This window comes from Dermacentor variabilis, unplaced genomic scaffold, assembly GCF_050947875.1.
Source record: "Dermacentor variabilis isolate Ectoservices unplaced genomic scaffold, ASM5094787v1 scaffold_13, whole genome shotgun sequence".
In the NCBI taxonomy this organism is placed as follows: Eukaryota; Metazoa; Arthropoda; class Arachnida; order Ixodida; family Ixodidae; genus Dermacentor; species Dermacentor variabilis.
Genome location: NW_027460291.1, coordinates 29,600,783 through 29,628,480, shown reverse-complemented (window position 1 = coordinate 29,628,480; position 27,698 = coordinate 29,600,783). Strand labels below are relative to the sequence as shown.

The 27,698-nt window shown below is 45.4% G+C and overlaps 1 protein-coding gene across 4 annotated transcripts in view; it reads left to right on the top strand.

Annotated features, from left to right (window-relative positions):
• Positions 1–27,698, top strand: part of LOC142566835 (putative phospholipase B-like 2) — a 190,982-nt gene that overhangs the window by 107,047 nt on the left and 56,237 nt on the right. For all 4 annotated transcript variants that reach the window (XM_075677732.1, XM_075677731.1, XM_075677729.1 and 1 more), the window contains one exon: positions 26,435–26,527. In XM_075677732.1, coding sequence (XP_075533847.1) covers positions 26,435–26,527 — 93 coding nt within the window. The remainder of the gene's footprint in view (positions 1–26,434; positions 26,528–27,698) is intronic.

Here is a 27,698-nt window from a genome sequence, read left to right as displayed (position 1 = left end):
TTCCTTTTACGGTACTTAATGATCCAAGCAATCTCGAAACAGTCTGGATTAAAACTACCTTGAATGACCGTAATGTGCTAATCGGTGGCGTGTACCGGCCTCCCAACTCCCCTGTAGAAGTACTAGAAAACTTGGAAGCCTTTATGAACTTGCACATGCATTCAGATGACAACATATGCCTTGCGGGCGATCTTAATTTGGCTGGAATTGATTGGGCGTCGAATTCTTCATGAAGAACCGAAGTACGGAGTTCTGATCAGTTATTAAATATTGCATTTATTTTAACCTGACTCAAATTGTGTCTGTCTTCACAAGAGTGGGCGCGCAAACTTCAACGATTTTAGATCTTGTTTTCGTTTCAAATCGCCTATGTTCTTTTATTATGAGCTGTGACATCGAGGACGGTATTTCGTACCATAAAATGGTAGTGACGTCTTTAAATTTGTCTGTGCGCAAACACTTCCGTGCATCAAAAATACCGTTCTTGAATTTTACATTAGCCGATGATGTATTTATTTTAGATTACCTCGAAGTCTCGTTAGATAAGTTCCTAGGTCTTGTGCACTCTGGCGCAAGCGTGGACGAGCTATGGAATTTCTTTTCTAACGTGGTCGAGCACTGTGTGGGAAGCTATGTCCCAAAACGTTTAAAAACAACTAAACGAAAAAATCCCTGGATAGCCAGAGAGATAATTCATGCAAAAAGAAAGCTAAAACGGAAGCGAAAGTCGTCTTTAAAGAATTGCCAGCCAATTGACAAAAGCTGCATTTCTAGTATGAGTCACGAATTAAAAGGGCTAATCAAAGAATCTAAAAATAGATTCTTTAATGTCACATTACGATCTTTCCTCAAAAACGCTTCCGGAAAGTTTTGGCGATATATTAACCCCCCAGCTGCTTCTCGTTCGCATGAAACTGGAGAAAGCGCTCTAAAGAAGGCACAGGATTTCAACTCTTTCTTCTCGTCGGTTTTCACACGCGATAACAGCTTCCTGCCCGATTTTACAGATGAATCTCAAAGGCCGCCTTTTCAAGATAAAAAAATTGACGAGCAGGGTGTATTTAACCTCTTACTCCACATGAACGCTAAAAAATGTACGGGGCCTGACGGAATTCCTAATGAATTTTTACAAAGGTACGCAGAGTCGGTTTCTAAATTTCTAACTGTAATTTTTCAGGAATCTGTTAACCAGTGTTCCTTTCCCAGGGCATGGAAGCGTGCTAAAGTTATCCCAATTCATAAAAGTGGCAGCAAGTCAGACATTAAAAATTATAGGCCGATCTCCCTTACTAGCACTTGTTCGAAATTACTTGAACATATCATATCTAAGCAATTATTAGTATACCTTGACAACTACCATATATTAAACAAATGCCAACACGGGTTCCGTCAGAACTCTCTACAGTGACTCAGCTAATAGAGACTGTTCACGATCTCGCATATTCAATAAATAACCAAGGCCAAACAGACATAATATTCTTAGATCTGGCCAAGGCTTTCGATAAGGTGTCGCACCCAAAGTTGCTATTAAGAATTAGAACTATATTCAAAAACCCTCGCTTATCTGAATGGTTTTCGTCCTACCTAAGCCATAGAGACCGATTTGTCGCATGGGAGGGATACCGGCCTTCCTTTTCGCCTGTAGAGTCTGGAGTACCCCAAGGAAGTGTATCAGGCCCCCTGTTATTTCTATTATTTATCAATGACATGCAGCACGACATTACAGTTCCCATCAGACTCTTCGCAGATGATTGCGTATTATATAACCGTATCGAATCACCTGCCGACCAGACGAATTTAAATTCAAATTTGCAAAAGGTAAAAAACTGTTGTGACAGCTGGCAAATGGTTCTGAACTCTGCCAAAACGATTTACATGTTTATCACTAGAAAACGATGTAATATTGATTACGATTATTCCATTGAAGGTGTCGCGTTAAAAAAAAGTGTCAACATTTAAATACTTGGGTTTAAAGCTTACCTCGGATTTGCGTTGGAATGAACACGTTGATTACGTATCTACCAAGGCCCAGAAAGCCTTGTGGTCGCTTAGAAGAAATCTGTATAATGCTACCCCTGAAGTAAAACGCCTGGCATATAAAACTTTGATTCTACCGGTTATGGAGTATGCAAAAATAGTGTGGGACCCATACACTTCATCTAATCAGTCTAAGCTGGATAAAATTCAGCGGCTTGCTGCACGGTTTATTTTTAACAAATATCGTCGTTCCCACTCTCCTACCCAGTTATGTAAACTTGCTGAACCTCCTTCTCTAGAGTCTAGAACTGAGTGTGACCGTTTGAAGTTTCTTTTCCTTATCATTCATGGTCATGTTAAAATTGATAAAGATGACTATTTTGACTTCTCTCCTAGTGACTATTTTCGTCATCGCCACAGTATGTATATCCCTCCTCCAATTACTCGCAATGATTCTTTTAAATACAGCGTCTCTCCGAGAGCAATAAAACAATGGAATCTATTATCAGACTCAATAGTAAGGACGTCATCTTTACGCGATTTTCTTGAAAATGGCAAAAGCACATGTGTACGCATACCATAACTTGGCCTCATGGTTATAGTGTACACCTGGATATTGTATTACATACCGTATTTGTGATGGTGCTATTATCAGTGCATTCGCCAAAATGTACTTTATTTTCTTTATCGTATATATATATATATATATATATATATATATATATATATATATATATATATATTTGCATGCATTGTGACCTACCACTCCTGTAATAGACCAAAGTTGGGCTGACGGTATCAATAAATAAAAGGAAATGAAAGACATTGGTGTTGTCTTTGCGGTCCGGGCTTGGATTACGGCTTGTCGGGGCGGGGGGGGGGGGTCCGCTACATGAACGTAAAGCACCTCCACCAGATGTCACGTGGTAGTGACGGTGAAGAAGAAAGCAAAACTGGGATTCGCGAAACTAGCGTTTTATTGGGCGAACTTGTGCCCTCAAAAGCATGCTACACTCAAAGAACGGTAGCGGCGAATACACCCGGCAATCGTCGAAAATCTGATCAGCGGGCCAGCCAAGTCGGCTTTTATACATCAGTCGTCGAATGTTCCAGAGTAATCGCTGGGACCCAAGTGCCTTCCTCAAAGTTCTACATTATTCGTGTCGCGCACACATGCGATCCGATTACACAAGGTTCCGTAACAGACGGCGGATGGAAGCATCGATAACATCCCAGAAACTTCCGATACATGTAGGCGCGTCCTGCACTGTGCGATAACATTTGTTAGGCGGTGAAACGTGTCGCCGGATAAAGAGAAACAAGTACACTTATCAATATCTCTCAGTATATTTACATACCGCTCATCTACACCCTGATTCCGTAATGCCTCCGTGACTGCTGAGGTTTCCATAGAATCAAACGCTTTCTCATAATCAATGAAAGCTATATATAAGGGTTGGTTATATTCTGCAGATTTCTCTATCACCTGATGGATAGTGTGAATATGGCGTATTGTTCAGTAGCCTTTACGGAATCCTGCCTGGTCCTTTGCTTGACAGAAGTCTAAGATGTTCCTGATTCTATTTGCGATTACCTTAGTAAATAGTTTGTACGCAACTGACAGTAAGCTGATCGGTCTATAATTTTTCAAGTCTTTGGTGTCCCCTTTCTTATGGAGTAGGATTATGTTAGCGCTCTTCCAAGATTCCGGTACGCTCGAGGTCATGAGGCATTGCGAATAGAGGGTGGCCAGTTTCTCTAGGACAATCTGCCTAAGATCCTTTAACAAATCTGGTGTTACCTGATCCTCCCTAGCTGCCTTCCCCCTTTCAATAGCTCCCAAGGCTTTCATTACTTCTTCCGGTGCTACCTGTGTGTTACCTCTCTTCCATTATCGTCGTGGGTGCCACTAGTACGGTATAAATCTCTATAGATTTCCTCAGCCACTTGAACTATCTCATCCATATTAGTAATGATATTGCCGGCTTTGTCTTTTAAGGCATACATCTGATTCTTGCCAATTCCTAGTTTCTTCTTCACTGCTTTTAGGCTTCCTCCGTTCCTGAGAGCATGTTCAATTCTATCCATTTTATACTTCCTTACGACAGCTGTCTTACGCTTGTTGATTAACTTCGAAACTTGTGCCAGTTCTATTCTAGCTGTAGGGTTAGAGGCTTTCATACATTGGCGTTTCTTGATCAGATTTTTCGTCTCCTGCGATAGCTTACTGGTATTCTGTCGAACAGAGTTACTACCGACTTCTATTGCACACTCCTTAATGATGCCCACAATATTGTCGTTCATTATTCAACACTAAGGTCCTCTTCCTGAGTTAAAGCCGAATACCTCTTCTGCAGCTTGATCTGGAATTCCTCTATTTTCCCTCTTACCGCTAACTCATTGATCGGCTTCTTATGCACCAGTCTCTTCCGTTCCCTCCTCAGGTCTAGGCTAATACGAGTTCTTACCATCGTATGGTCATTGCAGCGCACCTTGCTGAGTACGTCCGCAACTTGTATGATGCCAGGGTTAGCGCCGAGTATGAAGTCAATTTCATTTTTAGTCTCGCCGTTCGGGCTCCTCCACGTCCACTTTCAGCTATCCCGCCTCACGAAGAAGGTATTATCTATCCGCATATTATTCTCTTCCGCAAAGTTTACTAATAACTCTCCCCTGCTATTCCTACTGCCTATGCCATATTCCCCCACTGCCTTGTCTCCAGCCTGCTTCTTGCCTACCTTGGCATTGAAGTCGCCCATCAGTATAGTGTGTTTTGTTTTCACTCTACCCATCGCCGATTCCACGTCTTGATAGAAGCTTTCGACTTACTCGTCATCCTAACTGGATGTAGAGGCGTAGACCTGTACAACCTTCATTTTGTACCTCTTATTAAGTTTCACAAGACCTGCCACCCTCTCGTTAATGCTATAGAATTCCTGTATGTTACCAGCTATATCCTATATCCTTAATCAGGAATCCGACTCCTAGTTCTGGTCTCTCCGCTAAGCCCGGATAGCACAGGACGTGCCCGCTTTTTAGCACTGTATATGCTTCTGTTGGCCTCCTAACTTCACTGAGCCCCATTATATCCCATTTTCTGTCCTCCAATTCCTCCAATAGCACTGCCACACTCGCCTCACTAGCTAACGTCCTAGCGTTAAACGTTGCTAGGTTCAGATTCCGATGGCGGCCAGTCCGGATCGAGGGATTCTTAGCACCCTCTGCTGCGTTACAGGTCTGACCGCCGCCGTGGTCTATTGCTTCGAAGCTGCTGGGGACTGGCGGCCGGGGTTTGATTGTTTTGTTCACATAGGAGGTTGTGGCTAAGTACTGCACCAGAGTGGCCAATCCTACTCCGGTGAGGGACTGCATTACCGGTTCTGGTCACCAGTATCAGGCCGCACTCCATGCCTGTTTATGCAATATTATAGCCCGCAGGGGCGTCTACGTCAGCTGGCGTTTGGTGTGTTGCGACACGACGTACCCGAGCACACGAGGGTTGGCCCCGCCCGCGTGTAGCCACGCGCGGCTTAGCCGTGTCTGGGGAAGCATGGATCCTGGGGGTTGAGCCGATGCTGGGTGTTTGGACGTTTTGAGGCCCCCCGGCGGAGGCAACACACCTCTTCGCCCTCGGCTTCACATAGACGGCACCTCCAGACTTACCCACCTGGTGGAAACCGGCAGTCGCCTTTTCCTATCCTCCTCTTCAATCTTCGTCTTTCTCTCCCACTTTTCCATGTTTCCTGTCTTCTCTTCACTTCTTATTACTTCCGAATTTCATGGCGGCTAGGGTTAACCGTGTGTAATATATCCAGCCTTGGGTATATATATTGGGTTATAGCGGCGATGCATTCCTGGCGTCTTCAGGTATTCTTCCTTGTAGCGTCCCCTTGTTGGCCTCGGTGGTGGGTGGCCACCATCGCCGCCGAAATTTCCAAAGCTATATGGCAAGCGACTTTCCACCATTGCCTGATCACTCCCTCAAGAGGGGGCGCACCGATGAAACTTTCACGTTTTTCGTGAAATCAAAGCAATCTTTTCCGAATTACCACGTTGTACACGATCAGCACGATACCAAAACAGTCAGAATGATCACACCATTTGTTGTAGCAACATCTCTCACGGAAGCAATTGGTCCAGGCTATAAGGTAACGTAGATGGGAAGTGGCCATCTTCTTGAACTTCACGACAAAGCACAATATGACAAAATCTCGAAAGTTGTAGCATTTGGGGAAATTCTAGTCTCAGTGGGCCCGCACAGATCCATGAACACAGTGCGCGGGGTCGTCTAAGAAGATGACCTCCGCGAACTGAGCGAAAGCGAACTGCTTGAAGGATGGCAGGACCAGAACGTAGTCAAAGTACAAAGGATAACATTGAGGCGAGGCTGCAAGCAAACACCTACTAAACGCGTAATCGTTACTTTTGGAACCTGCAACCTACCTGAAGCAATAGAAGCTGGTTACTGTAAACTTCGCGTCAGGCCGTATATTCCAAATCCGCGTCGATGCTTCAAGTCTCAGCGCTTTAGGCATGGGTCGCAGAACTGCAGAGGACGTGCTACTTGTGCTAAGTGTAGTTCTTCTGAACACGCTTCAGACATCTGTACTTCAACAAACCACTGTGTCAACTGTGAAGGCGATCACCCCGCCAACTCGCGATCGTGCCCCTCGTGGAAAAAAGAGAAACAAATCATAGGACTGAAAGCAAAACTCAACCTATTTCTTCCAGAGGCACGTAAGCCTTTCTTACTCCACGATCCGTCAAATCCTTCACGAATCCTCCTTCACGGACGTGGCGGGCCGGGAGGCAGCGCTACATCACTCGGCGGTCGCCCAAGTCACACGGAATGTGACGTCACGCCATCAGCCCCCCTCCCTCCCCGGCTGGAAGAGCCAGCCCTGTTCCGGTCCCCGCAAAGGAGGACCAGCAGACCCTCGGGCCTGTTGGACCCAGGGCCACTGCCCGTGCAGATCGGCCCAACATTCCCGCGAAAGTGCCCGCCACACGGGCAGTATCCACCGCCTCAGACGAGGTGATGGATACCAGCACAACTCCGGCGTCTCAGACGCCCAAGGAACGGCGCAGCTCCCTCGAGCACGCCGGGAAGAAATAGAGATCTCGTATCATGGGGCCTGGAAAGTTCTCGTGAGCTAATATAATCTCTATTTCTTAGACACACAGCACAAAACACATACATTATGGATACACAGATAATACAATGGAATGGCAGGGGTTTACTCCACAACCTCGACTACATTAAAGAACATTTACATTGGTACACTCCAAAGGTGCTGTGTGTCCAAGACACACATCTTAAACCTTCACAAACAAACTTTCTCCGGCAGTATGTCCATTTTCCACTTTAAAAAAACTAAAATCAGAAAGTAGAAGGACGCACCGCCGTGCCAAAAAGGACAGTTGGCAAAAATACATTTCTGGCATTAATTCTTATACTGACGAAAGAATAGCCTAGAACAGGGTAAACCAAATAAAAAGCGGCGAAACTCATCCTCTACCATTAGTAAACACGCAAACAGATACTCTTGAGGACCAGGCTGACAGTTTCGAGCACATTTCCAGTACATCTCATTACACAGATACATTCCTAAAGAATAAAGGGAAAAACAGACCGTATTCATTACTTCTCTCTACTTTGCGGGTTTCCGCAGAACTAATACGTCAAATACATTCCTAAAATACCGGCGAGAAGCAGAACAGATGACTCTGGGTCGGAATGGCACATCCAATGAAGTATACAATCGTCCGTTTAGTATGGCTGAGTTCCAGACCTCACCGAACTGTTCCAACAAGTCCGCTCCATTAAGCGACAGAATAATGTACGAGATGATCAGACACTTACACCGTGAAACCCAAGAAACATTACTGTCACAGTTCAATTCCATGTTCTCTGCCGGCTACATTCCTTCTATCTGGAAAGAAGCAATCGTAATCCGTATTCTCAAAGAGCGCAAGAACCCTTCCTCACCCAACGGTTATAACCTATAGCTCTGAAAAGTTGTCTATGCAAACTATTTGAGAAAACGATTAGCCGTCGCCTCATCCATTTTCTTGAAAGCAACAAGATACTCGATCCCTTACAGTGCGGTTTTAGGGAAGGTAGATCCACAACAGATCACCTTGTCCGCATCGAGACAAATATCCGTGATGCCTTTATCCAGAAACAGTTTTCCTTTTGAGTATTTTTAGATATGGAGAAGGCATACGACACAACCTGGCGCTTTGGAATCCTCCGTGAAATGTTTGAAATAGGAGTTCAAGGCAACTTGCCATACGTCATTCAGGGTTACCTCCCAAATCGCACGTTCTGGGTTACAGTTGGTAACGTTCTGTTTCGTCCATTTACGCAAGAGGCTGGTGTTCCACAAGGAGGTGTGCTGAGCTGCACTCTTTTTATTGCCACAATGAACTCGATCCAGACTGCCATACCACATACTATGTTTTATTCTGTATATGTGGATGACGTGAAGATAGGTTTCAAATCATGTAAACTAAGTATCTAGGAGCCACAAGTACAGATTTGCATAAATAAATTATTTAAGTGGGCGGAAAAAAGCGGTTTCAAGCTAAACCCACAAAAATGTACATGCGTCCTGTTTTCTAAGAAGAGAGGCATAGTTGCTGACCCTGCAATAAATCTAAATGGAGAACGACTATCTGTGAGCCATCAACATAAATTTCTAGGAATCTTTTTGGCTGTAAGCTGACTTTTGTACCACACCTGAAGTATCTGAAATCAAAGTGCCTTAATACTATGAATCTGCTGAAACTCTTGTCACGCACATCTTGGGGAAGCGACAGGCGGTGCCTTTTAAAACAGTACAAAAGTCTAATATTAACACAGCTTGACTGCGCAGCAATAGTCTTTAATTCTGCTGCACCTAGCGCTTTGAAAATGCTAGATGCTATTCACCACTTAGGTATCCGCCTTGCTACAGGCGCCTTTAGGACTAGCCCTGTGCAAAGCCTCTACGTTGAATCAAACGAATGGTCATTGTACTACCAAATGACATATTTAACTTTCTCCTACGGCCTAAATGTTAGCTCAGATATTAAACATCCTTGTCATTCTACGATATGCGACTTGTGCACTGTTAGGCTGTTTCGTAACCGCCCAGCCACTAGGTCTCCTCTGTCCCTGCGGTTGGAAGCACGCTCAGAAAAACCAGGGGGCCTTCTTTTACACACTCTCCCAATGGCCCCTACATGGCTTCCACCGCCTTGGGAGTGGCAGACCATCCAATGTGACATCACTTTCTTAGATATATCGAAACGAGCCCCGGAGGCACACATATATTCGCATTTTCTTGAAATTAAGGAGAAGTACTCCTGTGATAAGTTTTATACAGATGCTTCGAAGTCTCCTTATGGTATTGCTTACGCAGCTCTAGGACCCTCATTTTTAACATCTGAAGCACTAAACCCACACACCAGTATCTTTACAGCGGAAGCATACGCTATACTTAAGGCTACTCAACACATGCGGCTCACAAATATCGCTAAGGCTATTGTCTTCACAGACTCATTAAGTGTAGTGAGAGCCCTAATTAGCCCACGAAAACACAAGAACTCCGTTTTCAATGAACTATATACCTTGTTGTGCTCTGCAAATATGTGTAATCAGGTGATCGTCTTATGCTGGGTGAGTACCTGGCCACAGGGGTATGGAAGACAATGTGGCGGCTGACGAAATGGCCACGTCAGTGAATTTTAGCCACAAAGATGGAAATAGCCCCATCCCTGCCACAGACCTAGAGCCTTTTCTGCGCCGTAAATTGAGGAATCATTGGCAAGGCGAGTTGGATACACAAGCAATGAATAAACTTCACATTGTAAAACCAAAACTGGGGAACTGGATATGTGGAAAAACAGCACCATACAAGGAAGTACTTCTTTGCCGATTAAGGATAGGCCACACATACGGTACTCACTCTTACCTCTTGACTGGGGGCGATCCTGCAACTTGTATTAAGTGCGGCAATAGCCTCACAGTCATCCATGTTCTTATTCAGTGCCCTGCCATAGAAACAGAGAGGAAAAAGTATTTCCCTGCTGCATATCGCGAGACTATACCCCTTCACCCTGCATTTTTTCTTAGCGATGAACTGATTTTTAATTTACAAACAGTCTTAGATTTTTTAGCCGAAACCGACACCCTCAAAATCATTTGGCCAGACAACTTTTAGCATATGACTAACAGTCCTGCATTCGAGGGCTCTCTTGAAACTCTGGTGTCAGTGTTATTAAATCATGTGTTAACGAAACCCCATTGCCATAGCCCACATCACATCCTAGTCACCGTTATTATTTTAGCACCTATTAATTCTACGCCACTTACAGGTTTTAGGCCCTTCTACAGCCATGTCACATCTCCCATAAGGAATTCATTGTGCACGCCATCCATAATACATTGTCAACATTACCACTTGTCATGGCGCTGTTTGGCCAAGCCTGGCCCTTGCGCCATAAAACACCACACATCATCATATGCAATTTTATAAACACGCGGATTTTTTTTAATCCGGTGGAAAATTTGCGGCAGCGGGATTCGAAGCACATCCTCTTGCACGCGAGGCGGACGCTTTACCTCTACGCTACCGCTGCACCTATATATATGTATATATACATATATATATATATATATATATGCGTGTGTGTGTGTGTGTGTGTGTGTGTGTGTGTGTGTGTGTGTGTGTGTGTGTGTGTGTGTGTGTGTGTGAATTTTTTCTACCTAGAGAGAAATGGAGATTGATCGAGCGCCACGTTTGGGACCGTTGGCATGGAATGTCTCCTAAATTAAAAAGCCGCCGTTGTCATAACCTTTGATGAAGACAAAAGTCTTTAATGATGATTACATCTCCAGGCTTGGAGTGGCGCCTGACACCTGCAATAATGCTGAGAGCAAGTGGGGCTATACTAATCCAGGTAAAGACAAATTAGGAAGACCCACTAAACTTCAACAATACACTCCCTCACCTGAAGAGGAATTGGACTCCCTGGTGCAGTATTCGGCCACTTCCTCCTGAATGACTCATTCAATTACCCAATGGCCCTCAGTCTCCAGCAGCTTCGGAGCTCCTGACCAAGGCCGCAGTCAGACTTCTAACGCAGCAGAGGGTGCTAAGAATCTCTGAACCGGGACAGGCAGCCAATGGAAACTGACCCTTGCAACGTTTAACAGCCGAAATCTGTCGAGTGAAACTAGCCTAGCAGGACTCTTTGAGGAACTATCTCACTTTGTTTGGGATATGATTGGCCTTGTCAGGTTAAAAATGGTGAGGCTTATACAGTGCTGACAAATGACCATGTCCTCTGCTATAGAGCACTACTAGATAAGAAGCAGTTCGGAGTAGGATTCCAAATCGATAAGGACATAGAGGGCAACATTGACGAATCATACAACATTAATTAGAGGGTAGCAGTAGTCCTAATAAAGCTGAATAGGAGTTATAGAATAAATGTAGTACAAACCTAGGCTCTAACTTCCAGTCACGATGATGAAGAAATAGAACAGTTTTATGAAGATGTTGAATTAGCAATGCGAAAAGTGCAAACTCAGTATACTGTAGTCATGGCCAACTTCAATGCAAAAGTGGGGAAAAAGCAGGCTGGTGAGCAAGCTGTCGGCAACTAAGGTGCGGATTCTAGGAACACTCGAGGCGAGATCTTGGCAGAATTCGCGGAAAGGAATAAGCTGCGAAAAATTAACACCTTCTACAGGAAGCGTTGGAACAAAAAGAGGACCTGGAAAGCCCTAATGGTAAAGCAAGAAATGAAACTAATTTCATACTTTCTGCCAATCCAAGCATATTTCGAGATGTAGAAGTGTTAGGTAGGGTAAAGTGCAGTGATCCTAGGCTAGTGAGGGCTAGGATTCACCTCAATTTGAAGAAGGAAAGGGTAAAATTGGCCAAGAAGAGACAGGCAAACTTAGACACAGTAAGGGTAAAAGCAGACCAATTCAGGCTAGTTCTTGCAAACAAATACGCAGCCTTAGACCGGAGAAATGAAGATGCCATATAAGTAATGATTGAAACCATAATTAGGCTGGCTTAAGAAGCAGCAATCGAACACGGAGGTAAGGCACCAAGGCAACCAGTAGTTATGCCCTCCCAAGTAACAAAGGACCTAATAAATAAAGACAAATAATGAAAATGTCCAACTCAAGAGATCAGACACAATCCAGAGTACTGTGAAAACTGATTAAGAAGCAGAAAATACGAGATATTCAAAATTATAACATGAAAAAGAGTGAGGAAGCAGTAAAAAATGGACGCAGCATGAAATCAGTGAGAAGGAACCTTGGCATAGGACAAACCAAGATGTACGCACTGAAAAATAAGCAGGATAATATCAGCAATCTCGAAGATATGGAAAAAGCAGCGGATGAATTCTATACTGACTTGTACAGTACCCAAAACAGCCACAATACCTCCATCCAAAGTAGTAATGAACAGGTTAAAGGGGCTCTTTCTATAACTAGCGGTGAAGTTAGAAGGGCCTTGCGACATATGAAACTAAGTAAAGCAGCAGGAGAAGATGGACTATCAATAGATTTAATCAAAGATGGTGTAGACATAATGCTTGAAAAACGAGCGGCCATTTATTCGAAGTGTCTATCGACTGCAAGAGTCCCAGAGAACTTGAAGAATGCCAAAATTATACTAATCCCCGAAAAGCAAGACGGTAAAGAATTGAAAAATTATAGGCCTATTATAGCATACTTCCAATATTATATAAAATATTCAGCAAGAAAATCCCCAATAAGGGCAACACTGGACTTCAGTCAACCAAGGGAACAGACGGGTTTCAGGAAGGGATACTCTACAGTCGATCACATCCATGTCAGCAATCCGGTAATCAGGTAATAGTGCAATCAGCCTCTCTAAATGGCTTTCATAGATTACGAAAAGGCTTTTGATTCAGTCGAGATACCAGCAGTCATAGAGGTATTACGTAAGGAAGGAGTACAAGACACTTACGTAAATATCTTGGAAAGTATCTACAGAGAGTGCACAGCACCTTAATTCTCCTCAAGAAAAGTAGGATTATACCTACAAAGAAAGGGGTCAGACAGGGAGACAATCTCTCCAATGCTATTCACTGCGTGGAAGTGGAAGAATATTTCGAATGTTAAACCAATATTATTTCAAATAAAGCCGTTTTCTTTATAAAAACGATGGCCCAACACACAAATGCCAACACCGCTCGAAAGCGACGCAAATTTTATGAGCACACGTTATGAAACATATATATATATATATATATATATATATATATATATATATATATATATATATATATATATATATATTCTTTTTTTTCATTGCACCGAATGACGGGGAAAATGCTGCGATGCACGTGCCTCTCGGCCGCCATCAGATATGGCCATTCATTAGCATAATTCGTGCGGCTCGTTGCGCCACAAATTATGGCTGAACACCTGTGCAAGCGAGGCCCAGCGAAACGTCACTTTGACGTTTACTAAACGACTCTTCCTGTGACGCTCCTCATATGATATACCTGTAGCCAATCAACAAGCTGACATAGCACCTATCTTGGAAGGCCACCACATATTCGCGAAAATGTAGATTCAGTGCCGCGGGCTTGTGCACGCTACCGGTCACTTACATTTTCGAGCGCTACATCGCTGTACAGCTGCCAACGATCACAGAAAAATTTTATTCGAAATAGTCTGCAGCTCCTCAGCCTGTTTCCTCATCTTGGTGAAAACGTAAAAGTGCGTTCCGCAATATCTCCGCTTCGCGGCAGAAATTTCTGCCATGGTGACCTTCCGACAGCCAATCAGAAAGCCAACATCGCTGATATTGACCGCAGTGCTGCCGCCTGGCGTGTCAAGAATAGAGCCCAAGGATCACCAAAAATTAGCCCCTGGTATAGTCCGGCGCGTTAAACGTGACTCGCAGCTGCGTGAGAATCACGTGTTGCCTCACGTGGCAATCAGTGCGAGCAAGCACTCTCTCGTTTGCCGAAGCCGCAAGCTAAGCTCAATCTCTCCAGTCGGCTCTTCAATCACTTCAGCTAGTCTGGCCGGCAGCATGCCGGCCAGACGAGCTAGCGCTTAATTCACTCAGGTCTAGCGGATGGGACATGGAAAAGAACATGGTCTACTGCCACGCCGGCCGCGTCCAAGCGCCTATTTTTCACCGGTGTAGCGTAAATGCGCCGCGAATGGCGCGGTTCTGCGTTGCGCCGGGCTGCCCTTTCAGGCAACGTGCTGCTTCTAAGGAAACGCACGTGAGAGCTTGAGCATTGCCACGTCACCACAAGGATTGCGCTACGGTATTGTCCTTCCCTATTACCGTAGCGCGGTGACCGAGAACGTTTTCGCTCGGTGTGTACGGTTAGGTGATGCTTGCTACCTTGCCTAATATACAGGCCTTGCAGAAAAACAGAGCTGCATGCCCAGTGCGATCTAAAGCTTGTGGTGAATAGTAGCGTGTTGCGGGTTGCGCTTACAGACAGTAAATGTTCGCGGAATGCTGGGTTACCGGGCGCATAATCATGGTGGCGCCATCTTGTGGCGCGAACTTTATCAGCGCGTGTTCTATTTCTCTGTCTTGTGTTGCCGTGATTTTTGCGCTGCTTTTACCGTGGAAATCAACCAACTCGCCCTGTTTTGCAATTCTTTACCACATTGGACACACGAGTTATTACTGCTATATCCGATCAGTTGCTACTTATCTGCTGGTGTAACGCTTCGGCAGTGGTGCGAGGGCGAACTTGCAGACCCTTTTGATTTATATCGCATCGACAGAAACACCGATATTACACAAATAATTTCCATGTTGTTGGAGAAAGCATCACATAGCGTCATTATGCATCGCTGTGTGCTGTTGTTCTGTGTACGTCCGCATCGTTAGACTACATGGCTTTCCCCAGTTCACTTAATAATGTGTTAAAGGGCTATGTGTACTTCTCGACCATTACGGGTCCATCTATCTATCTATCTATCTATCTATCTATCTATCTATCTATCTATCTATCTATCTATCTATCTATCTATCTATCTATCTATCTATCTATCTATCTATCTATCTATCTAGCCTTTTTCACGCCTACCTTAATCACTGGGCAGTTTATTGTTGGATGGGTAGCTCATTTGGCTGCTGTGCGGAGTTAACAGTGTTGAAACCAATGATCGAACCAACTTGGGTCACTGAATATGTGGCGCAGTGTATATACGTGCCGCTCTTCAACGAAACGCACGCCGGCGTAGGCCATTGTACACACAGGACTGGGTAGCTACTGCTGCTCGAAAAACAAAAGCCGAGTACACCTAAGCGCTTATGAATTAATTCTGAACGCGAAGGCAACAATTTCCAACTGAACGCGGCTGAGCGGTCCTTCAAGTTATGAACTGCTTGTGGGCGAGCGAGCGCGTTGAGACGCAAGGTCAACGCCTTATAGCACAAGGCCGGTGCATTTCGATCCCTGACGTTATCCTACCTTGCCCAAGAGCCATATATGGCTGTCGGGTAAGGTAGGATAGAATCTATTGGGGACGCTCCCAAGTAAGCCACAGTGATTTTCACGTCGCCGCTTGGAAATGGTAATTTCGATCCAAGTAGCATGGTGTAATATGTCAGAGTGCACAGGCCTCCTATCTAGGAGGCGCTGGTTGAGCCCAGTGGCTAAGATACGCGGCTTCTGAGTGCGTGTGGTTGTAGGTTCGAAACTCACTACCGAGAAGGCATTTCCTTTTGAATTTATTCTCCTTTATCACACATTAATTCCTGCATAGCGATTGCCGAGGAGGGGGAGGAACAAACATTTCATTTAAATAGCCGAATGAGGTACTTACGGGTGGAGCCCCTATCCTAGGGCCACACTGGCTCTAGTGGGTCGTTCGGCCTGGTCCAAGGTTGCCTGCTGGCTTCCCAGGTCCTGCCATGCGAGTCGCGCCTACGATGACCATTCAGATTAGTTGCGTGGGCCGAGGGGCAAGTTACCCTCTGCCGGTCTTTGTTTGCAATGCCAAGTGATATGTTTGAGGGTTGGTGTGTTGCCGCTAAGGACCGCAGTCATCGTATTGGGGCGGGCGTATTTTGCTCAGTGTGTGTATGTTGGTATACGTGTTTGTATGTAGCCATCTGCAGCCCCTGGACTGCCAGCCTGTGAGTTTAGGGTGCGGCGGCGCCATTGTCTGCCGGGCACGTATTTGGCTGTCGAGGTCGAGGATATCTAGCGGCAGTGCAGGTGTCAGCTATTCCGCCCGGGTCGCTGTGTCCGCGGCACGGAAAATTAGTCCTTGAGCCAGGCGGTCCGCGCGTTCGTTTCCCTGTACACCTTCGTTTGTGAGACACGATGCGATGGCGTGGTCTGCTCGAAGGTTGGTTTCTGGTATGCCTAGAATGCTCCGAGGGAGGACGCCCCTGAGTGTCAGTCGTAAGGCTTCCTGCGAATGCGCGAGAACATGTGCACATTCCCTCTTTCCCTCTGCCGCTCCTATGGGTAGTGCTTTGGCTGTCGCCTCTGCCACGGCCGTGCTCTTAGTGCGGATCGTAGCCGACGTGATCGCTTGGGTCCTTCAACTGACGACCGCCGCAAATGATCTCTGCCTTGAGGAGTAGGGACTTGCGTCTCTATAGTTTGGCTTTGGGTGGCTGCGTAACCTTGTGAGAGCGGCCGCTTGCCGCTCGTCTGCGGCCGGCGTTATAACCATGAGGTGCATGTTCTTGGGCATTATGTTCACGTGTATGTGTTCCCTTTCTTGTCTGGGTACTTGGTGCGTCTCCTCCCCGTAGAACTGGGCCGCCAAGTGGTAGTAAAGCATTTGTAGTAAAGCTCCCTTAGGTTGTAACTTGAGTCTCTCTCTGCGCTATCAAGACTGCCGCGGCTTGTTTATCATATGTGTTGAAAATACCAAGACTTTCCATGCGCTCTGTGCCAGTGCAGTCAGGGAGGCCCAATGCAGCCTTGTAGGCCGTGCGTATGAGTGAGAAGTTAGAGTGCTGACGAGAGCTTGCGCGGAGAAGGAACGCGTGGATAACACAGACTTGTGGGAGCGAGCGTGTCGTGGTGCCGCGGTGATACACTCTCCCCTCGCGCAACACCTGACGCACCATCGCGGCAGCAGGCCTTCCCCTTCACGCGCTCTGCTCTCTTGAGGCGCGCACGTGACGTGGTGTTGCAGCTAATAGGAATTTAGGCGCCGTTTCGCATCTACAGACGCCGGCTTTTTTGCTCCAATAGGTGATTTGATACTTTCTTATCAAAACTCGTCGACACCAACTTGGAGCACTAGGTATGCGCCACTCGTTCTCTGCTGGTCTCCAAAGAACGCCTTTGACGTCAACTTGAGTAACAAGGGGCGCCATAACGTAAAAATATTCCAAAATTTTCTATTTCAATTCTGCAGTCAGCCCACCGTGATTGGTCAAATACTTTTTGGACCACATCCACTTCACCTGTCTGTCACGCGACGTCACAAAAACCGCTACAGCTCCCCATCTGATATGATGTGTACACACTGATTATGCATAATTTGACCGAACAAAACAAAAATAGTTAATTCTGATTCGACGTCTTTTTGCCATGAGCCCTCGGCTATTGGTCAAATGTTTTCGGGCTGATCCCACTTCACCTGCCTCTCACGCGACGTCACAAAACCGCAATAACTTACCGCGTCAAAGTGACTTGTACGCGTTAAAGATGCATTAATATGCCGAATAAAATTGAATTTTGTTTCTGAATAGCCGCAGCCTGCCCCGTACCGAAAAAAAAATAAAAGATGGCTGCCGGTGATCACTCCGGCTCTGGCTACTCGCCTCTGCCGGAGAGCATGGGTTTATTTGCGTGATATAAAACGTTTTGCGTGGCCGTATAACGTTTTCGAGCACTTTCGGCACGTATACGACCTTGTTCTGCCAACTCTTCTTTGCTGAAGATCCGTTTTAGCGTCATTTTTAAGCTGCCGTTGCACCCGCCGTGGTTGCTCAGTGGCTATGGTGTTGGGCTGCTGAGCACGAGGTCGCGGGATCGAATCCCGGCCATGGCGGCCGCATTTCGATGGGGGCGAAATGCGAAAACACCCGTGTACTTTGATTTAGGTGCGCGTTAAAGAAACCGAGGTGGTCCAAATTTCCGGAGTCCTCCACTACGGCGTGCCTCATAATCAGAAAGTGGTTTTGGCACGTAAAACCACGTCATTTAATTTTTAAGCTTCCGTTGCATGCCACCACGTTTGTAGACGAGCCACCGCAAGCTTAGTAAGAGAAATTTAGCGGACCAATCGCAGACACCAGCACGACCCTCTTCCTCCGGTTCTCGATATTCAGTGCAGTGGCTCGGCCCGATCGAATCCATCTCTACTTGAGCATGCTCCTCGCCTCTTGTGAGTCAATTAGATAAGACAAGCCGCTCAGTGCAGGCAATGTTATTCCTATTTCAAGCAAGCAAAAGTGACCTCCTATGAAAGAGGGGAGCATTTGATTGGTTTGTACAGACAACACAGCTGGTGACCGCCCGATGCTTGCGTCGGCGATTACGCAAATTTGGCGTCGGGATATTGGAATAAAAAACATATTGGAATACTTTTACGTTATACGTCCCTAGCTATGCGCTACTCGGAAAGTGCCGCCCTGCAATGACGAACAAGTTCCTCTAAATTTCGCCGATGTTCAGCGGAATCGAAACCATGTCACAAGGTTTCTTGAAGGACAGCAACCCGACCCATTTCGAGGCTGCGTCACAAAATACGCCGGGTATGTGCCGCTTTTCGCACCAACGGTTTAGCGAGCGGCGCCATCATGGCAATGACGCAGCTCTTCAATGAACGGTTCGTTAGCTTGGACCATTATGTGCCAGTGAGTACGCGACAAGCGAGGGAACAATTCTGAGCGCTCGCAGGAACCGGCGCACTACGCTTCTCATCTCTGAGGTCTCGCGCGGACTTTTTGGCAGCTTCCCGTGATGGCGCAGCATGTCCAGAAAGAAGCGCGAGAGAGGAGCCAAGTTGTCACATGACCCGTTTCTCAACGTTCGCACTAGAGAATACAGTCGAGAGGAAGGAGCGGCTGGTGGTGGCGCATGCTTTGCAGTGAGGCGCGCAATGACGAAAAATACTGCGACCGCGCTACGATCGAAGTGGATATGGCCGTATCAAGGTCGAGCAGTTGCAAACTGCTAGCGGTACTTCTCGGAAAGGTCATTCTTACTACTTCGCGCGCTGATATATGCATTCAGACCGCTCTAACGGTGTTTATAATTGCATATGACATGTCTTTATACCTTAGCAATGGATGTCTTTCTTTCTATTCTTTATTTCATTTGATTTTTTTAACGACCCTCGTTGTTTCCAGTTGCATTGCGACCGCAGTGTCGGCTTTTATTCTACAATGTTATTCCATGGTTCCCTTTGGACAACAAATAATTTTCTTGTTCTTCAAGCAGTATGTATCCCTCGTGTGGGTTTTTGAACATACGGTTTTCCATGAGGCGGTTTTTCGAAACGCAGGCGGAAAAACACATCTAAACTTCCTGCTTGCGGCTTCACACAAATAAAACATGTCTGCCCTGTACGGCGCCTTGTACTCATATTAAAAGGACGTGTTCTTATAGAAAAAAAAATAAGTTCAGTGCAAAGTTCCATTCATGTCTCCGTCTTCTTCGCGTAACAGAATGCGGAGTAATTGATAGGGTTTTTTTTTTTATTATTGCGGTCCGACCTCGCATGCCGAAAACAGTTTTAGGTAGCCATTGTACATGCTAATCTTTGGCCCGTAAGCCGTGCGGAAATTTTTTGTCCAGTCGATGCTAACAAAAAAATGGCGCGGTAGCCTGATTAGTGGCAACATAGTAGGCATGGCACTACGCTGCTAAAAGTAAGCTCACGGCTTCAAACCAGGTCGCGGAATTCGATGGGGACGAAATAGAAAAACACTCGTGTGTTGCTGTTTAGGTGCACGTTAAAGCTCCCCAGGGGATGAGAACTGAACAGCGGGGTGCCTCATAATCATGCTGCCAGACGCAAAACGCCAGACTTTGCACAATTAAAAAAGAAAAAAAAGAGAAAGTAGCCGCGTCCTCCGGCTTTTTTCTAGGGGTGTAAACGAAATAAATTATTATCGAGTCTCATTTCTGAGAAAAACATGTAGCGCTTATCTTATATTTCATACCTGCCGTTCCCAACTACACGTCCGCTCAACTAAGCAGCTTCTGTATTATAAACGGTTGTTTTTAGTTATCCGGTGCACTATCAGTTAAATTCCTTTCCCTTTGTCCTCTTGTAGCTTCAACGCTAGTCAAGGAGGGAACGTGTTGACGGTGCGATGTCGGCGCCCCTCGATGATTCGAGTGCATGGTGGCAGCGCGAAGGAAGAGCCGTTGTCCGACGAAGTGACGTTTTATTCAAACGCCGAAGCGTCTGTCCGAGTCCAAGTCCGAAGCTCCGCTCCCCCTTCACACAACCAAACATGACTTTTTAAGCCCTCAGTTGTACAAAGGATTCGCAAACCAGCCAGTCACACATGCGAGTTCACATCATTGTAACCAATAGCACAACTACCTTCGTGCCGCACACGGCATTGGTGGAAACCGTGGCACTCTTTAGAACACGCCACGGGATAGGATTTCTCAAAGACACGTGCCATCTCCCTCTCCCCTACGTCGGGCTGCGAGTATCGGCCCCTGATGTCTTCCCTCTTTTCACCTGCAAACGGCCGCCATGCAAGCTGCCGAGAATGTTCCGTGAAATCATGGACTATTGACTGCATATGCGCCGGACAGCAGGCTACCCTGCCAGTACTGAGGAATCTGTCTCCCGTGCAGCTGTGTGCCGGTTCGCTTGAAATACAAACACCATAATTGGGACCCGATGGCAATCGCACAAAAGCATTCATCGGCCATAGCCGGCTAAGTGGTTTAAAGCTACCGCCATCTTCACGGGCATTCTCAGAAGGCGCACGCGGATGCCAAACATCAAACTGGCTGGGCAGCGTCGCGTCGCCCAATTTCCGTGACCGAGACGGACGACGGGACATTCCAGAAGTGCATGGGCATTAACGGTGGCATGACCTCAAGCACCCCCCAACTTTCATCTTCACGCTTGAGTGTTGCCCGCGTCCCCTCTTCGCGGAACCCACATGCGTGGCTCATTTCCGGTTATTGGCCGATACAGCAGGTGTGAGCTCGTCCTGCGCTTTGCTGTAGTCGCCTAAACTGGGCCACAATATAACAGCAAGGTCAAGTCCCTAATCTCATACTGACTCTATCATAAGAACAATAATGAAGCAATTAAAAGAACGGCATGCCTCACATACAAGTAATTACATTTGTAGGGCAGCTGTGGCCCTTGGAAAAAGTAAGCGTGGTACTACATTGGGCACCCAGTTTTAATGGGTTGCAGACATGCTGAGACTGTAAAAATTTTTTTCCCTTGCCTGTATCAAATTAGCAGATTTACAGGCTGCCCCAAAACGGGGTGTTTATATTGAATGAGAACTGCGAACGTGTTCAGCAGAAACCGATTAGCACCCGTGCATTAATTGTCTCAGGAACTAGTGCGCCTCTGCGCAACAGCCACGACTCTCCAGCCGCACAATCATTCGGTATAAGGGTCCTCACTTACATAGGCTCCTCACCTTCGAGATTTCAAAAGCGCTCTTATGCGTTACATTCGAACGGACACGTGTGTTCGATAATTTTAATAGTTAACTCTGAAGTCGAATAAGACCTGAGTAGGAAATCCTATTCCATTAGACTATATGTTTCTACTTCATTTCGCCTGCTGGCACGTTGAAGGATATCGCCAGACAAGCCACGGAGATTACATTGGTAAAGACTTCCCGGTCTCCCTGATGCAGTGTGAGTACCATATGCAATATATTTTCCCTAACACTGTTGTTCATATTAACGTCCATTAATTGCATTGGTTCCTTTCGTCGGAGAGTCGATTGGTTCACCTGGGGCTACTGCAGCTTTTAAAAGGAACGCGTTTAATCCGGTAGAGAGATTTCACTTTTTCAATTATTGCATTTAGACTATTTGATAATTTCCTCTTACATATACGTCGTGGATATATATGCTTATTTACTCTCAGATTTACCTAGAAGTGCATTGGTCATCTGGATCTCCTCGCGCCACGCAGTTAGTAAACCTGTTTTATTGCGTTATAATATTGCTACCTTTGATCATTGTCCCTGATCAATATACCACTAACAAGAAGCGTGCCTAAAATGACACGATATCAATAATGTTTTCCTACGTAGCTTCATGCTGCTGATAGGCGACTTCTGTGGCAAAAATTACGCGTTACTTTTAGAAAACAATGTTAAAAGCAGCAATTCTGGCTAACACTACAATTGGTACCGGCCGATAAGAGTCGCGGGTGCACAAAAGCAAGTAAAACCATACAAAGTTTACTAAACAGACTTTGTGCACTATAAGAAAAGAAGAAGTGGCCATTGCTCCATTAAGGGAGAAACGGTGATGTTTCCTATGTTCGTCTTTAAATGGAGCAACTTTCCTCCTTCATTCATGGGAGGAATGGTTTCTCCCTTCCAAAACCAACATTGCCGACTCCAGGCAAGCGAAACGAAGCGATGGATGCGACTAGGCCTACCAACTTTGCTAGTTCGCAGCTGGAAAACAACGTACGCGTCATAAGCAGAGTGTACGTTACTGATATCTGCAAAAAAAAAAAAACATCTCGCTAAGCTTTTTTTTTTTTTTGGTGCATACAAGGAACCAGGTGCAAGTACGACACAATATTGTAGCTATGCCTTCCGCTCGTTTGCCACTCATATCACCCGCCGTTCACGGCCGGCTGATCATGTCAGTAACGTGGGCGGAGCGTCGCTCTAGCGATTGTAGAAGCGCGAAAAGGAATGCAATCGGAAAAGACATCACTATAACATCGCGGTGTTGAACTTAACGTAAACATAGGGATATTCATACATCAACCCGTTGCCCACGCACACACACACGCACACACACACACACATACACGCGCATGATTATGTAAGCAACGCGCTTAGGGCCACCTGAAGGGGCATCAAATTATTAAACCGTATAGTTACTGAGCGGCCCGATAGATGGCGGTAAAAGCCAACAGAAAAGCAGTTATGAAAGCAGCGGAAAAATTTTTAAATGATAGACGAATACCAGACAGTTGGCGAGAAAGTAGAATGAATTTAATCTATAAAGGTAAGGGGGAGAAAGGCAGAATTCACTCGTATAGACCGTTGACCATTATTACATCGGTAATATACAGGCTAGCAATGCAGGCAATCAAATTAAAGCTTCCAGCATGGGCAGAGAATAATGGCATTTTGGGAGAGCTTCAGAATGGCTTCAGAATAGGTAGGCGTTTGGATGATAACTTATTTGTTCTTACTCAGTGTGTTGAAATATCAAAAGCAGAAAGCAGATCGTTGTATGTGGCCTTTTTAGACATTGCAGGAGCCTATGACAACGTAGACCACAATATTTTGTGGGATATTCTGGAAGAGGAAGGCTTAGGTGACGATTGTCTACAGCTTTTGAGAGCGATTTACCTAGAAAATACCGTTTGCGTTGAATGGGAAGGGATGAGGAGTGAAGAGAAAGTTCATATCAACAAAGGACTGAGGCAGAGGTGCCCTTTATCCCCACTGCTGTTTATGATGTATATATGAGTGAATGGAGAGGGCGCTAGAAGGAATTAATATCGGGTATAATCTCTCATACAAACATGCGGGTACAGTAGTAGAGTAGCAGCTCCCAGGTTTATTTTATGCCGACGACATTGTGTTGCTAGCTAACAAGCAAAGTGATTTGCAACATCTTGCAGATATCTGTGCACAGGAAGGCAACAATTTAAGTTTGAAATTTAGCGTTAGAAAATCAGGTGTCTTGGTATTCAATGAAAACACCGAACAGACAGTGGAGATACAGGACCAGGAAATACCTCGGGTAGCAGAATATAAATACCTTGGTATATGGATAAACAAAGGCAATAGATATATGGAAACACAGGAAAAAACAATAACAGTGAAAGGGAAGAGAAATTCAGCCATAATGAAGCACAGAGCGCTATGGGGATACAATAGGTACAAGGTCCTCCGACGTATGTGGAAAGGTGTAATGGTTCCAGGACTTACTTTTGGAAATGCAGTTGTTTGCTTTAAATCAGGGGTACAATCAGGACTCGACGGAAACCAAAAGTCAGTGGGTCGCCTAGCATTGGGCGCTCACGGGAAGACTACAAATGAAGCTGTGCAGGGTGATATGGGCTGGACTAGTTTTGAAGTGAGGGAAGCTCGCAGTAAAATTGAGTATGAAAAACGGCTGAGGAACATGGAAGAAAGTAAATGGGCTGGGAGAGTGTTTCCAAGTATCTGTAGAGGAAAAACATTGATTCACAGTGGAGGAAGAGAACTAGGAAGCTTACCAGCAAGTATGCGGCCTGTAGGGTGGGCAACACAGCAACAAAGAAGGTCAAGCGAAAGTCAGAGAGGCTGAAATAATCTCATGGGTGGCGGCAATGGAAAAGAAACCTGCCATCAGTAACTACTTATGTGGAAAAAACGAAATCAGGAAAGAAACAACTTATGATAACTCAAAGGGAAGCTCATTGCTTTTCGAAGCGAGATCGGGATGCCTTAGAACACGCACCTATAAAGCTAAATATAAAAAGGACGAAGAAGCATGTGCTTGCTGCGGTAAAGCTAGGGAAACGACGGAGCATGTTTTATTAGAACGTGAAGACGTCTACCCAGCGGTCGATTTAGGCACCACTGACCTCCTTAAAGCCCTTGAGTTCAGCGGGAGCAGTGGTAAAGTAAACATGTCCGCAGTAGGGATTAGTAAGAGGCGATTGGCGGATTGGTGGAATAAAAGTAGGAAAATGACAAAAAACGGAGACGTACAAAAGCACAGTTCGCAATAAGGGATCAGAAATTTTGGGTGTGGTAGTTCATAATGTTTTTTTGTTGTTGTTGTTGTTGTTGTTGTTGTTGTTGTTGTTGTTGTTGTTGTTGTTGTTGTTGTTGTTTAACCTAGGTAGGACATTAGGCAGTATAATAGCAAGAGCTTCGTGGCGCAACGGACTGCCCCGTTCCAAAGGGGATGCTCATAACTTCCATCCATCCATCCATCCATCCATCCATCCATCCATCCATCCAAAGAACTACTGAAGAATACGGAAGAAAGTAAATGGTCTGGGACAGTGTTGAGGTATCTTTACAGAAAACATTGATTCACAGTGGACGAAGAGAACTAGGAAGCTTACCAGCAAGTATGCGGCCTGTATGGTGAGCAACACAACAATAAAGAATGTCAAACGGAAAGTCAGAGAAACTGAAATAATCTCATGGCTGGCGGCAATGGAAAAGAAACCTGCCATGAGTAACTAGTTAAGAGGAACAAAACGAAATCAGGAAAGAAATAACTCAAAAGGAAGTGGTGCCTCTTTGTTTTCCCATTTTTCGTCTTCTTATTGGCACGTGTTGCATGCATATCACAATAAATAACGTGTCACAATGTGATTCCATGCACCTTATGACAACCTGCCATTATCTTTCATTCATTTTTTTCAGCTTTTTCTGATATTTCTGTTTCATGTAAAGTGCTCCTTATCAAATTTGTACGTGTTATTTCTATGCCCATCCCCTCTGCAATGCTGTAAAACCTTGTGGGTACAATAAATGAACACATAGTTTCAATTCAGCACTAAGTCGAAGCGACGTAGTGTCTGCGCCCACGGCGGAAACCAACGTATGTGTACAACGTATGCTCGCGGCGCCCTCGCACAATTTCCCACACGCGGCGCCTCAGCAGAAGAGTGCCGTTTGGCCCAGTCGGCCATTTTCTAGTGCACTCTAGTTTGCACGCACCGCCGCGCAATGCATTTCGAAGATGGCATTGCGCCGAGTGTTCTTAGGGGAACGCGAAAGAGGGGTCCCGCTGCAATGCACGTCTCATACAAAACTCGTTTCGACGGTGGCAATACCTTGAGTCGCTATGTTGATTCAATGCTATAGCGCAATACCTTCGCCATATATCGCCAGGGAAATTTTTATGTGTTTTTCGTTACTGGCGTGGCCTATATAGGCTGCAGCAAGCGCAATGTGGGGATAAGCTGAGCGGGTTATAATTCGGTAGCCTCGAAAGGGCCATCCGGCTGACGCCATTTTCTTACCGAGTTTGACTCGTATTGGCTTAGCCAATCAAGCTTCTCACACAGCTACGGTATATCCTCATTACTGTCCAGTAGACCATACGGAAAGACTTCCCAGACGGTAAAGTGCACGCATGCGCACGCCTCGGACTTTACGGTATTACCGTACTTCCCGTACACATCAGAGCTAAGACTCTAAATTATGATAATGTATTCATGCGAAGAAAACCACGCATATTCTATGCTTTGCTCCAAGACTGATGGCTTTTGAGATTTAATTTCAGTTGTGTTTTCTGTATTTTTTTTTGTGCGCAGCAACAGCAAACAATGGATGATCGTCGACTATAACAAATTCAAATCAGGACAGCAACTCCCAGATGGACTACTCTGGATTCTGGAATCCTTGCCGTGGGTGTTTCTTTTTCAGCTGCATTGTCTTTAAGTTCTGCAAAAAGCAATTATTGACACTTGAACAGTGATATGATTTAGACTATAACAGAGCGAGCTACGTTGCTTAATCGTCAGTGGCAACTTCCCACATCGGTACCGAAATTCGCAGTGCCTCCGTGGTCTGTCGCCACCGCATACGATATTTGCTGAACCGAGCTGCCTATCTTGGGCTTCCTAAATTACACAGCACATAATTTCCAGCGTCTGTAATGCACTACAGAAGCAGGGCATGATATGAGTGCTGTTGGCTGCCTTATGGAGCGTGTCACAATATTTTTGTTTAGATATATGTTTCTAAAGAATTATTCAACGACTTGGTAAGACTTCCATTTGCATGAAAATTTCAAATGAACATGTTGTAAAAGGTTCCGGGAAACGGCTGTTTCAGCACATTTTACCATCCTAAACCTCAAGCAGTAAGCACGCGAAATATAAAAATCCCATCCTTATCCACTTGTGAGCCGTAATTGCAGCGCTCAAAACTGCACCCTGCATATATAAATAGTACTTTAACTCGCGTGCTGATCGTGACTAAATCACAGTGCAATGCCTGAGGAATTGGATGCGAAATTTAAGCCAGCAGTGAGTTTTTGTTTGCGCTGCGGTTAGCAACAGGCGCGTTGTTTCATCATAGCTGTGATCAGACTCATGCGTCGCAAATCTTGCTAATCTGTCACTTTCTAAGCGCCAGCGCAGTATCGGTCAAATGCAACGTTTGTTCAAACGCGGCACTTTCCAGAGCTGTGCTGCTGGAGAAGAAAAGCAGATAGTCAGGGGATTTTCTCTTACTTTTATTTTGTGGTTTCACTTTGCGATGGTGCAAAAACATAATATATTGCGTTAAGTATTGCTTAATTTAACGTTTCTGCGGGTGGTCTACAATTTACTCTTTAGAACTCTTGCCCTATTACTTAAAATCTCAAATTTTGGTTGAGTGACCTTGACTAATTTTGCTACCGACTGGATCGCAAAACACAGCATGACATGCACCTTGAAGCGGTCAGCAGCAGGGTTTTTAATAGCGTCCTCTATATACTGAATCGGCTGAGCTACAAATCTTTGCTCGTTTCGGTGGACCAGCCGGCATACACTTTCATTGCACTGAAAATTGCTGTAGTTGGTTCTGTGC